At 39.2% G+C, this 14,456-nt stretch overlaps 1 protein-coding gene across 1 annotated transcript in view; it reads left to right on the top strand.

The window, feature by feature from the left end:
• The first annotated feature begins 8,650 nt into the window (after positions 1–8,650).
• Positions 8,651–14,456, top strand: part of BCKDHB (branched chain keto acid dehydrogenase E1 subunit beta) — a 234,311-nt gene continuing 228,505 nt past the window's right edge. Inside the window, exon 1 of the mRNA XM_030798123.1 lies at positions 8,651–8,927. Coding sequence (XP_030653983.1) covers positions 8,735–8,927 — 193 coding nt within the window. The 5' untranslated portion in view covers positions 8,651–8,734. The remainder of the gene's footprint in view (positions 8,928–14,456) is intronic.

The raw sequence follows: 14,456 nt of genomic DNA, 5'->3' as shown, positions 1-14,456 counted from the left end.
CAGTCTATGTTGAAGAATTCAGAGGAAGTACTTTCATAGTGAGTTTTTTTTCTTTTCTTTTTTTTTAATGACTAGAGGGACCACACGGGTACTTCCTGGGCAGGATAACTATATAGTCATTAGGTCTTTTTTTGGCTTCCAAGCATCAATTCTCCCTTTGGTTGGTGGCAGCCCCTTGAGTTATGTCTGGGAAATCTTTTTTACTTTGTATATAGTCTTGGTCAGTAGGATACCCCACTGTTCGTTAGTCAAGGGATAGTAATGAACTAATCCAGGCTAGTCAGATTCTCTCTCCTAAAAACTGAATCTTGAGCAGAATCACATAAAGACATTGGAGCCAATTCATCCTATGAGTTTTAATATTCTCACACATCTCCAAATTAACTCCTGTTACCTGAATCTCTGGGGCCATCCTGGTTTCTGTTCTTTCTGAGGCTGTTTTTTTCTTCAATTTTTGTGGGCCATCCTGTATTTTGAAAAGTAATCATAATTCTGTGTAACTTAGCAAGAAGTGATTTCAGTAGTTGTAACCTAATAACCCTACTTGATAAAAGAGCAAGTGGGGAAAGGTGGTAGCTGTTCTTTTCTGGACAGAGAACACAGTGTATATAAAGGCTGTTTGTTGTTTATAGGGTTTGTTTGTATGATATGTGGACTATTTGTATCAAAGACACTGGATGGGGGAAAGCTTATTAGAAATGCAGATAGTCTACCCTAGGCCTACTGAATAAGAATTTCTCAGCGTGGGGCCTAGAGAATCTAAAATTTGAACAAGTTTCTCAGGGATTACTCTGAGAAATAAATTTGAGAAACATGGCATAAGGCCACACATTTTGAAATATGAAAAATACAGACTGGAAAACTTTAAACTGCTTAAACTCAGCTTAGTCAGTTTAATCTCTTTGATCCTGTTTTCTCATCTGTAAAGTGACTGTAGCAAGACCTTATCATCAAGTTGTTTTAAGAGATTAAAATGTGCATAGAAAAGATTTTGGTGTTTCCTCAGTAGAGGAGAGTTACATCAGTTATAGGTGTTTAGATTCTAAAACCTAAGTGCAAGATAAAACTTGTGACTAGTTAAAATTACAGTTGACAACAGTTTAAATCCACAGTAATGTGTAGCTACATTTATGCATCATGTTGCATAAAAATGCACTTTTAGTAACTATATTACTGAGAATGTTTCCTGAAGAGTTAGGATATGTTAGAATAGTTGAACACCATGTAAAGTAGGTTTGTGATTAGAAGCCATATTCTATTTTTAAAAGATAAAAATATACATCGTTAAATTGTTTCTCAGTCATGCTCCAAGTCAAACAAGTATGGAAGAAGGACAGGTGATTCTCCATGTGGTGTCATTCCAGTAACAGCTTATGGATGCTCTAGTTTCTGAAATGTTACTATCTGATGAGGCACAGGAAGAGAATTAGAGAAATGGCTACCAGGTGTTAAATTCTTCTACCCAAGAATGCCCATCTATACTTGTGGTCAAATTCATTGACTGGCAAAGCAAGACACATTGCTATGCCTGATTTCAGGTGGCTAGGGAAGTTCAATCTACCTGAGTTCCTGAAAGCAGAGGGAATAAAAACATTTGTATCAACACTGTTTTCCACATGGGGTCTGGATATTAGTATGTTTGAAAGCTCCCTAGGTGATCCCAAGGTGAAGTCAGGGTGGAGCACCACTGGTCCAGGGCTTATACTGTTTGAAAAAAAGGAAAGAATCAATTGCTCTACTTAAAGTCTCATGTGAATTTGGGTAGGTTAAATGTGTGCATCGTGTGACATAAGCTGCCTTCTATTTTACCTGTGTTTAGGAGTGGCTTTACATGGTGAGGAAATCAAATTTCGTTGTCAAGGGTCGTTGGTGGTGGCCACTGCCTGTCTGCCCCTGTGCTCTTCTCTCTTTTTCCACACTGGTCACCCCCTGGTGTTCCCAATAGAGTTTGTGATGGAGGTAAGGTAAGATATGGGCATCAAATTTCTTTTGTCCCAATATTCACAATTATGTAAGCCATAGTTTTAATTAAGCTTCGAGAAACCTGGCGGTACTCATAAATTACCTGGGGGAGTTTTAAAAAATCACTACTGCTGGGCTGGTATGTATTTTTACAGATGAGTAGCTCTCTCTAAAACACCGTTATACATACAGGCAGATATTAATATTTGTAGCCGTTTTCTGAGCCATTGATTGTATCTGAATCCTTCCCCTGGGCTGAGCCCAAACTTCCAATAATGTCACTTTTTGATGCCCTTTCTTCAGTGACTGGCTTACATGGCTTCTGTCTACGTAGCATGGTTCAAAGTGCTCGAAAGACTGATCACAGTGCATCTCAAGCCCCTGCAGGAGATAAGAAGCCAAAGAGAAGCTGCCAAGATGCCCAGGAAGGGGAAGAAGGAATAACTCACATGCTGGATGGGACAGCTGGCTTAGACCAGGGGTTGGCTTAAAATAATGTTGATTAAAACACTGTCTCTGGCACATGCAAGGCTCTCAGTACACACTAGTGAATAGTAGAATCAGAATTCTTAAAATTAGAAGTACCCTAAACCACCTGTAAATGAAGCATAAATCCTCCCAAGAGGCTCCCTCAATAGTGTTCATCTATTTTGTGCTTGACTATTTCAATGATAGAGAATTCATTAATTCCCATGACAGTCTACTTAATAAGAAGTTCTTTATATTACACTAGAATTTGCTTCTTCCTGTTTCTTATTCTTCCCTCTGGAGCCGAATAGTAAATTTAACCCCTCTACAAGGGAGCCCATCAAACTTTGAGGGAGAGTTAATACATCACTTTTAAAATCTTATCTAGACCAAATATCTCTAGGTTTTTAACCCTTCTCCAAATGACTTTAGGTCGTATTTGAAGAAATCCACAAAACACTTTATAAAAACTCTTTAACCATGTAAACATCCTCCTAATAGTTTATTAAAAGCATCCATAGTTTATCAAAAGCATTCATCCAGTTAGCTTCTGTTCTTGCAACCAAATCTCTGACTGTTATGCCCCTGTCCCCCGAAAGATATGTTGAGCTTGACACTCCCCTACCCCCAAACCCAGTACCTAACCCCTGGTCCTCAGAATTTAAGCTTATTTGGAGACAGGGTCATGGCAGATGTAATTGATTAAGTTAAGATGAGATTAGATTGGAGCAGTGTGGGCTTCTAATCCAGTATGACTGGTGTCCTTAAAAAAAAGATAGCTATGCAAAGATGTGGAGACGACATGTGGTAACAAAGGCACATACTGGATTTATGCAACTGCAAGCCAAGGGATGCCAAAGAATTCCAGAGAACCAACAGAAGGGAAAGGAAGAATTTCCCCACAGGTTTCAGAGGGCGCATGGTCCCACTGACACCTTGATCTGGGACTTGATCAGAATCACAGACAATACATTTCTGCAACCAGTTTGTGCTACTTTGTGACAGCATCCCTAGGAAACAAATACACTGGCTTTGAGTATATTCTGGACTTTCTTTTGATTCCAACAGGATCATTCCACGTAGTAATTCAGTGAAGTAAGGAAAATCAGGGAGCTTTTCCATTATCCCAAGTCCTTAGTTGAAACCGATTTCATATAAACAGAGTCTGTGAACTAATACACTTGAAGTTAAACATGCTGTAGGGGGAATGAATCTCTTAATCAACATATTTAGATGTGCAAATATAACTATTTTTCTGTAATTTAATTTTTAAATAATAGTGCTGCCGATATATAATTTACATATCATGAAATTCATCCTTTTAATGTGCAATTCACTGGTTTTTAGCATATGAATGTAGTTGTGCAACCGTCAACATTATTTAATTTTAGAACATTTTCATCACCCAAAAAATAAACTTTATATCCATTAGCAGTCATTCCCCACCTCCTGTCTCTGTTGATTTGTCTATTCTGGACTTTTTATAAATGGAATTGTATAATATATAGTATTTTACACTGGCTTCTTTCACTTAGCATAATGTTTTCAAAGTTCATCCATGTAACACTACTTCATTACTCTTTATTGACAGATAATATTCTATTTACAGATATATCACTTTTGTTTAACCATTCATCATTTCATGGGTATTCGGATTGTTTCCATTGTTTTGCAATTATGAATAGTGCTGCTACGAATATTTGTGTACCAGCTTCGGTGTATACACCCTTTCATTTTTCTTTGTTACATACTTAGGAGTGGAATTGCTGGGTCACAAGATAACTGTTTAAAAAAACAAAAAAGGAAGAGAAATAGAAAAACAAAATTAAAAAGATAACTCTGTTTAACATTTTGAGGGACTGTTTTCCATAGCAGCTGCATCATTTTACAGTCCCACCAGCAATGCACAATGGTTCCAGTTGCTATACAGCCTCACCAACACATGTTACAGATTTCTTTTTATTTTAATCATCCTAGTGGATACGAAGTGGTATCTCATTGTGGTTTTGATTTGTATTTCTTTAATGACTATTGATGTTGAGAATCTTTTCTTATGTTCATTGGTCACTTGCATATCTTCTTTGGAGAAATGTCATTCAAATCCTTTGTCCATTTCTTTAAATAGGCTATTTTTTTTAGAGCAGTGTTAGGTTCACAAAAAATTTGAAAGGAGGGTACAGAGAATTTCCATATACTTTCCCCCAAATACAGAGCTTCCTTAATCATCAACATTTGCACTGCAATGGCACATTTGTCACCATCAAGGAACCTACATTAACATATAGTTGTCAACCAAAGCCCATAGTTTACATTAGGGTTCACTCTTGGTGGTGTACATTCTATGCATTTGGACGAATGTATAATGACTTATTTTTATGTCCACCATTATAATATCATACAGAATATTTTTCCTACCCTAAGAATCCTCTGTGATTTTCCGTTTATCCCTTCCTGCTCCCAACCCTTGCAACTCCTCATCTCTTTTATTCTCTCCATAATTTTGCCTTTTCCAGAATGTCATATAGATGGATTCATATAGTACGTAGCCTTTTTAGATTGGCTTCTTTCACTTAGCCATATAAATTTAAACTTCTTCCATGTCTTCTCATGGTTAAATTTTTTTTTTCTTTTTTTCTTTTTTTTTTTTTTTGAGACAGAATCTCACTCTGTTGCCCAGGCTGGAGCACAGTTGTGCGATCTCGGCCCACTGCAACCTCCGCCTTCTGGGTTCAAGCGATTCTTCTGCCTCAGCCTCCTGAATAGCTGGGACTACAGGTGCACACCACCACGCCCAGCTAATTTTTGTATTTTTAGTAGAGATGGGGTTTCACCATGCTGACCAGGCTAGTCTCAAATTCCTGACCTCAGGTGATCCGCCCGCCTCGGCCTCCCAAAGTGCTGGGATTACAGGCATGAGCCACCACACCCAGCTTAGTATTTCTTTTTAGTGCTGAATAATATTCCATTAAGTTTATTTGGTCGCTTCCAAGTTTGGGCAATTATGAATAAAGCTGCTATAAATATTCTGCACGGGTTTTAATGTGGACATACATTTTCAGCTTATTTGGGCAAATACCAAGCAGTGCTACTGCTGGATTACATGGTGAGAATACGTTAGTGTTATAAAAAGCTAAACTGTGTTGCAAAGTGGCTATACCATTTTGCATTGCCACCATCAATGAATGAGAATTCTTTGCCGATTTTCTAATTGGGTAATTTTTCTTTTCTATTGTTGCGTTTAAGACTTTTAATAAGTATATTCTAGACACAAGTCCCTTATCATTCTGATTGCTGGGTCTCCTCAAGTTCCCTGAATCTTGTTGCCATAGCTGCATCTCTCTTGGCCACATGGGAGAAGCATCCTGCTGTTTCAAATGCCATGACATGCCGGGTAGCCTGAGGATTTAGTGATACTTTTCTAGGTTCATCTACAAAGAAGGATACCTACAGGTCTTTCTAATCTATGGCTCTACCTCCATGGAAGGTGAGACAAACCATCTCTTACACTGGTATGTGATCTATAATCTTTTAGCCCTAAGCTTTGTGTCCTAACTCATTCAGGTTTTTGAGGTTTAATACTCAGAAACCAGTCTGTAGAATTCAAACTTTTCTCTCAAATTATTGTCTCTGCTATCAAGTTTAAAATCTATTTTAAAATTCAAAAGCAAGAATTTGATTTCTTTTTTTTTCTGCCTCCACGATACCTCTGTTTGAGTTTGAAAGGAGGCAGACGCCAGGATACAATACTGCAAAACTATCATCTTGCTATATAAGATGGTTGTCTAAAAGCAAGCTGAGACTAAACAGGTACGAGTTGCACAGGTAGTGAAGCTCAGTGAGAGCAAGTGATGCAAGAGTCATTCTGAAGAGTGAACAGCAACTTTGCTTTGTATTCCAACTCCATAGTCATGGGTTCTGCAATTGGCAGTAGCTTAAGCAAACGGGAATACGTTTTAAGGATACGGTGATGTCTCATAGAACCCCAGGACCAGAAAGCAGTTCGGCCTTGGGAATAAATGGAATCAAGAACTCAAATATAATCACACTCTTCACCTTTTCCGGTTCAGAAAATTACTGAAAACTCCCATTTTTTGCAGTTCCTAGTGGCATTTAAAGATAATCTAATCTTTCTTTCTAAACTACACTTTCAAAATTCCCAGAAAAGGACAGTTTCCCAAATTAAGTACATGTGGCCAGGGCTAGGGGAATGGAGGAAAGTCCCACTGTAATAACACAGACATTTTCATGGTTACCAGGCAAATGGTGTGGTAGAGATGGGGAAAATTAAAAAAATTAGTTTGCAAAACAGGTGAATCTGGCAGGTGCTCTCTTTGTTTTTCCTGGCTGCATGTAGTTGAAAGTTCAAACCTCTTAGACCTTCAAAATCGCCCTTTAATCTGTTTTTCCTTTTTCTGTTAACCCTGTATCATTCCCTACACCCTGAATCTAGAAGCACCAAGCTACTTTCTCTTCCTGGAATGCACTGTGCTCTTCATGCCTATCAGCCTTTGTACAGGTTTCTTCTTAGTTTGGAATGCCATTTTCTCCCTAGTCTGCCTGGTAACTTCTAGTCATCTTTTAGGTCTAGCTCAGAGTTATATCTGGAAACACTTGACTTTCAAATAAGAGTTTATTGCTCTTTTTGTGTTTCACTTTGTTTGCACTATTCTAGGACCCCTATCACGTTGGATTGGAGTTGCCTAATCTGTCTCTTTTCTCTACCAACTTGGACATTTTAAAAGTAAAACTATGCCTTGATCTTATTTGTCTCAATGGTGGCTTGTCATTGGGTTGTACGTAGCAGAGGTTCAATAAAATTCTCATCAGTTATTATTTTTCTCTTTTTCTCCCCGACCTAAATAATCGCAGTACCCCCAGCTCCCTAAACTATCAACAAATAGAAAAAAAGCTCTATTCATTTTTATCCTTGTTTTTTACTCTCTTTAGTTTAAACCCAAATTTGACTATGTAAATGTAATTTCATTTTGTTACCCCTTTCCTTCATTAAAACAAAAATACCCTTCATGCACATGCAAAACACTCTACCCCACACTATTAAAACAGCAGAAATGAACACTAACAAAAGCCAAGATAAAAAATTTCCCTAATGTTGAATTTTTGGACTTAGTGTGGGAGTAGGAAAAATGGAGACGTAATTCTGGTTCTCCCTTTGGCAGTTTTCAATTGCTGTTTCTCAGTCTCAGTCAGAAAACACATCTGTCTGCCTCTCCTTTCACCCCATTTCTACTCTTTCCTCCCTTGCCCCTGTGCAAAACCAAAGATGGGTTGAGAGGCAAGGCATAATGGAAGAGGAACGTTCTTCTCCTCCACTCCTGCTTCATTCTCTCCCACTTTCTTCTTCAAATTCTGTTTTGGGACCATCCTTCCCCACCCTCCCATTTTCGTCTGATGGACACACTGTCTCTGTTGTCTGTCATATTTGATTTTATGATATTTCATGTTTTACGTGCTTTTTTTTGGTAAATTCATGGACAGAGAATGTATCCTGGTAAACACTTAGATTAAAACAAATTTACATAGTTGATAACTATAAATGAAAATTAGTGACTCAAATTCTCCAGGTTTCTAAGCTACTTAGACTAAGCCAATCAGGTAATTTTTGCTACTTCTGGGCAAAATGTATCTGAATTCCTATTCAGTGGATTTGCAGGATGAAATCTAAGTTTACCTCTTTCATCTCTCATTTAAATGTGGAAAAACGAAATCAATAAAAATCGATATATGCTTATTAAGCATTTTAAGGAGGGTGTGAATAAGGAGCGAAAGCTTTCAGCAGTGACTACAGCAGTTTTTCGAAAGTCAAAACAATAACCAATGCCAATCAGTAGCTCTCTTCACCTCTCACACAATAATAGAGACAGGAGAGGATAAAAAAGGGTTACATTAAAAAAAAGTATGATGTTAAAATGAAAAAAAACAAAACATTGGAAATGGCACTGTAAATGACACCGGAAAAGATCGCCCCCAGGCACTGTGTGGAACTTCGCAGACTCCGGTCCTCACCCGAGGCCCGCATGGCTGACCTCGGGGAGGCTCCACCCCAGAAACTATTTCATTGGCGCCACCTCCGCCCCGCGCTTCCCCTTTTCCGCATGCGCACAAGGAGCAGAAGCCGGCCAGCTCATCACGCCGCCTTCCCCGCCCCTAAATTTCCAGTTCTGATTGGTATGTTTCATGGGACCGCCCCTCTGGCCCGACCAATGTGGAAGCCTCCTCGGGTGCTCCGCCCTCCCCGCAGGCGGCGTGCGGCTGCATAGCCTGAGAACCCGGGTGGTGAGCGGGGATGGCGGTTGTGGCGGCTGCCGGCTGGCTACTCAGGCTCAGGGCGGCAGGGGCTGAGGGGCGCTGGCGTCGGCTCCGTGGCGCGGGGCTGGCGCGGGGCTTTCTGCACCCCGCCGCGACTGTCGAGGATGCGGCCCAGAGGCGGCAGGTGGCTCATTTTACTTTCCAGCCAGATCCGGAGCCCCGGGAGTACGGTGAGCCAGGGACTGCCCACTCGGTCCCGCTGCAGCCCGGACTCCCAGGCTCGCAGGCGCCCGCGAGGGGCAGGGGCCGGCAGGCTGCAGTCCTTGCATCCCAGCTTATTAACTGCCTGACCCTCTGGAACCTCCTTGCCCCAGGGTCTAACTGTGATTCACTTCTTGCTCTATTTTTGTGACTGTTCCGCCCTCGAGACGCAGTCCCCCCTCCCCCGCAACTTTGAGATGGGTGAGAGGCCTTACTGCCACCTGGAAGAGCCTGAGGGTGGAGGGGTGGTGCCCAGGGAACGCCCCCCCCTTTCTCTGTCCTCCATCCTTGCTTTCTTAACCCAGGCCTTAGGTGTTGTTCCAGCCTGCCCGGGACTGGGCCACTAGCTTAGGTAGAGGCATTTAAAAGATATATATATATATATATCTTTATATATATATTTTAAATATATATATCTTTATATATAATACATATATCTTTATATACATTTTTAATATTTATATATCTTTATTTTAAATATATATATTTTATATATAATATATATATAAAAAATCAATTCAGTTACTCAGTCCCTTGGTTTCTTCTTACCTACCGAAATATGTGTGTGTATATGTATGTGTGTATATATATACACACACACATGTCCCTTGGTTTCTTCTTACCTACAGAATTCTGAGTAATTGAATTGATTTTCCCAAGGTCACAGAACAGGTCCTTCCTAGAGATGAGAAAGAATTCAGACTTTCTACTTGAGCTTGGTACTGAGCTTGTCCTGGGCTATGCTGCCACTTAGCCAAGGAGGTGAAGGTGATGGGAGGAGGAAGTCATAGGAAGGGCATGTAGCAAACTCCTCATAGTATGACTATTGCATGATTTTTACCATTTCTGCAAGTTTCATGTAATGTCTCTCATCAGAATATCAGGAAACTGTAGGGAAACATGTATTGCTTCCTTGTCTAATAACTTCTCACGTGCATGCTAGAGCTGACATTTTTGGAAGTGTGTCTTTTCTTGTGGATAAGAATGAACAGTTATTGAGTGCTTACCAGAGTCAGGCACTGTGTGTATGTTTCATCATCTCATTTAAGGATTAGGACAACCTTAAAAGGTTTGTAAAGTTTTTATTCCCATTTTGCAGTTAGGTTAATGGAAGTCTTGAGACAGTTTGTCCAGGATTACGCAGATAAGTTAGTGTTAGCTCCAAAGCTCCAGCTTTGGAATCTAATTGATCAGATTCCAGAGCGTCCATTCTAAACAATGTACTAAAATGCGTGTAGATATAATTTACTTGGAGGGTGTCCCAGTATTGTGAAACAGTAGGTACCATAAAGGTTAATAGTAGGTGTTTTTTTTTTTTCCACCACCAAGATGAGCCCTCAATTCTGTCTTCAAAGCAAAGAAATTTTGGCCTAATACTTGAGATATTTCCACCTTTCCATAGTTGTAAACTTACTAAAATCTAAGTAAAATGATATCATGTTATCATGATCTATATCATGATATATATAAACGTTCTTATTTTAAAAATAATACAAACATATTACAGATAATTTGGATAATGGAGAAAAAGTAAAAAAAAAAAAAAAAAAATCTGCTCGGTGCAGTGGCTCACGTCTGTAATCCCAGCACTTTGGGAGGTGGAGGCAGGCGGATCACCAGGTCAAGAGATGGAGACCATTCTGGCCAACGTGGTGAAACCTCGTTTCTACTAAAAATACAAAAATTAGCTGGGCGTGGCAGCACGCGCCTGTAGTCCCAGCTACTCGGGAGGCTGAGGGAGGAGAATCGCTTGAACCTGGGAGGCAGAGGTTGCAGTGAGCTGATATTGTCGTGCCACTGCACTCCAGCCTGGTGACAGAGCAAGACTCCATCTCAAAAAAAACCCAAAAAACAAAAAACAAACAAACAAAAATCACCACCCACTGCAGTAAATATTGCTAACATTTTGGGTGTATCCTTACAGTTATTTCCTTTTAGTTTAGTATTTTCCATACTTTTAGTTTTAATACAAATAGAACTTATTTAGTCGGAAGGATTATCCTACAGTTCACTGGAGTTTTTATAACCTTCTTGAGAATTTAGGAGAAATGTTCCATGGAGTAGAGATGCTACAAGTGTTTGACAAGTTAAATTCTTGACCCCGGAATCAGATTGTGCTAAGTTTGATCTTGTGTTGGCTGTCTATAACTTTGGAGTTACTACTTATCCTCTATAAGCCTCAGTTTCTTTATATGTAAGGGGTTAATAATAATACCTCTTCAGAAGGTTGTTATGAGGGCTACATAAAACAATGTCTATAATATACTTAACACTGTTTGACAACTGAGAATCAAGCATTCAGTCAATAAATGGAACCTTTAAATAATTACCATTATGTTTTTGTTGTTAAAATTTTGCAATTTTATAAATAATGCAGATACAAGCATTTCATGCATATGAGTTTTATATATCTGAGATTATTTCTTTAGTATACAGTCCGGAATACTTTAATGAATTTTAAGTGCATAGTTCAAATTTATACCCCAGTTTATACCCCATAATATGTATAATAGTGTGAGTATTGGATATTAATGCTAAAATTAGGTGTGTTCATGTACACTCTTGGATATTTTGTGCTAACTATACTTTGTTTTAATTTTTATTTGTTTCATTTCCGTTGAGGAATATTTTCCCATGTTTTTGTGAACTTGATTTATTTTTACTTAAGAATTGAATATTAGATGTATTTACATATTTTTAAAAGTATACTCAGTATTTTCCTATCAATACTATCTACCATTATTGCATAGCTGCTCTTTTCCAAGTGTTGTGTTAGACATCAGTTTATAATCCTCACAGTAACCTTGTGAACTAGACAATATTATGCTCATTTTAAAGATGAGAAAATTGAGGCTCAGAAATGTTAGTACTTACCCAAGTCTGGTAAGTAGCAGAGCCAGAGTTTGAATCCTGATGTGTCTGACTCCAAAGCCTCCCACACTACTTATATACGAAGATTTTGTCTATTAAAAAATATTGAAGAACATACTAACTTTCTGCTTTTCACATGTCCTGCAAATACTTTTCACTCTTTTATTTTGGTTGTTTTGACATATAAAAGGTACTGCTTAAATAGGAGGTAGTCAGATTAGACTCTGAGTTGGTGACACTTACGCTGCTTTATGCTGGCATGTTTGCTCCCTTAATTACACCGTGTTGTTCTCTGAGAACAGTTCATCCTGGCTTCTCCATGCCCCTGATTCTTGGGCATTGTATGGATGTGAGTTTGTTTATTCAGTCATTCTCTGCATTTTTATTTTCTCCTGGATGCCAGACTCTCTGCTAGCTGCTAAGGATGTGATCAGGGACCTGTCGGAGGGTAATCTGAATCTTCTTTTGGGACACTTTGTATCCCCTGTCTGCCAGGAAATTCAAACTTTTTGTAGTATTTTCATCCAGGATTGGGCTATACACAAGGAGGTCATCCATATACTGGAGTATACTCCCATTTCTTAATTGCAGACCCCTCAGATCCCTCTCTAAGGCCCAGGCAAAGCAATGGGGGCTGTCCTGAAAACTCTGAGGGAGAACCGTCCAAGTGTATTGTTGTTTTTCTCTGGTATTAGGATTTTCCCAGTCAAAGGCAAAAAGGTATTGGGATTCTGGGGACAGAGGAATGGAAAAGGAAGCATCTTTTAGATCTAGGACTGAGAACCATTTAGCATCCCTTGGCACCTGAGCCGGGAGGGTATATGGATCTGTCACCAATGGGTGGACCTACCAGTGGGTCTTAAGAGCCCATGGGTAAGTAATACCTCAGCTGTGGATGCTTGGCCTTTCCTTGCTTCCAGCTTAATTGGGTATTGTTTTTGATTGGGAAAATAAATAGCTAGGGGTCTTTAAGCTGTATTTTGGCTGGCACTGCTGTTTTAGCCTTCCTTGGTTTTCTGGTATACCATGCCAGTGTGTTAACCTGTTTATTAATGTGGTCTGGGACAGTGTCTGTATTTTTGACTATTAGCAATTTCACCAGATGATGCTTAAATTGTAGTAATGCCCCTATTTTAACCATAATATCTCTTTTTTTTTTGAAACAATTTTTTTAATGCAACTTCCTGGGGGTGGAGGATAGTTACTCTTTAGGGATAGCACATATTTTATTAATTTTTTAAATTTTTTTTATTTTTTATTTTTTATTTTATTTTATTTTATTATTATTGTACTTGAAGTTTTAGGGTACATGTGCACAACATGCAGGTTTGTTACATATGTATCCATGTGCCATGTTGGTGTGCTGCACCCGTTAACTCGTCATTTAGCATTAGGTATATCTCCTAATGCTATCCCTCCCCGCTCCCCGCACCCTACAACGGTCCCCGGAGTGTGATGTTCCCCTTCCTGTGTCCATATGTTCTCATTGTTCAATTCCCACCTATGAGTGAGAACATGTGGTGTCTGGTTTTTGTCCTTGCGATAGTTTGCTGAGAATGATGATTTCCAGTTTCATCCATGTCCCTACAAAGGACATGAACTCATCATTTTTTATGGCTGCATAATATTCCGTGGTGTATATGTGCCACATTTTCTTAATCCAGTCTATCATTGTTGGACATTTGGGTTGGTTCCAAGTCTTTGCTATTGTGAATAGTGCCACAATAAACATACGTGTGCATGTGTCTTTATAGCAGCATGACTTATAGTCCTTTGGGTATATACCCAGTAATGGGATGGCTGGGTCAAATGGTAATTCTAGTTCTAGATCTCTGAGAAATCGCCACACTGACTTCCACAATGGTTGAACTAATTTACAGTCCCACCAACAGTGTAAAAGTGTTCCTATTTCTCCACATCTTCTCCAGCACCTGTTTCCTGACTTTTTAATGATGGCCATTCTACCTGGTGTGAGATGGAATCTCATTGTGGTTTTGATTTGCATTTCTCTGATGGCCAGTGATGATGAGCATTTTTTCATGTGTTTTTTGGCCGCATAAATGTCTTCTTTTGAAAAGTGTCTGTTCATATCCTTTGCCCACTTTTTGATGGGGTTGTTTGTTTTTTTCTTGTAAATTTGTTTGAGTTCATTGTAGATTCTGGATATTAGCCCTTGGTCAGATGAGTAGGTTGAGAAAATTTTCTCCCATTTTGTAGGTTGCCTGTTCACTCTGATGGTAGTTTCTTTTGCTGTGCAGAAACTCTTTAGTTTAATTAGATCCCATTTGTCAATTTTGGCTTTTGTTGCCATTGCTTTTGGCGTTTTAGACATGAAGTCCTTGCCAATGCCTATGTCCTGAATGGTATTGCCTAGGTTTTCTTCTAGGGTTTTTATGGTTTTAGGTCTAACATGTAAGTCTTTAATCCATCTTGAATTAATTTTTGTATAAGGTGTAAGGAAGGGATCCAGTTTCAGCTTTGTACATATGGCTAGCCAGTTTTCCCAGCACCATTTATTAAATAGGGAATCCTTTCCCCATTGCTTGTTTTTGTCAGGTTTGTCAAAGATCAGGTAGTTGTAGATATGCGGCATTATTTCTGAGGGCTCTGTTCTGTTCCATTGATCT

The sequence above is a fragment of the Nomascus leucogenys genome, chromosome 18 (genome assembly GCF_006542625.1).
Source record: "Nomascus leucogenys isolate Asia chromosome 18, Asia_NLE_v1, whole genome shotgun sequence".
NCBI lineage: Eukaryota > Metazoa > Chordata > Mammalia > Primates > Hylobatidae > Nomascus > Nomascus leucogenys.
Note: the sequence above shows the minus strand (reverse complement) of the source record. Positions and strands in the feature narration are given on the sequence as shown.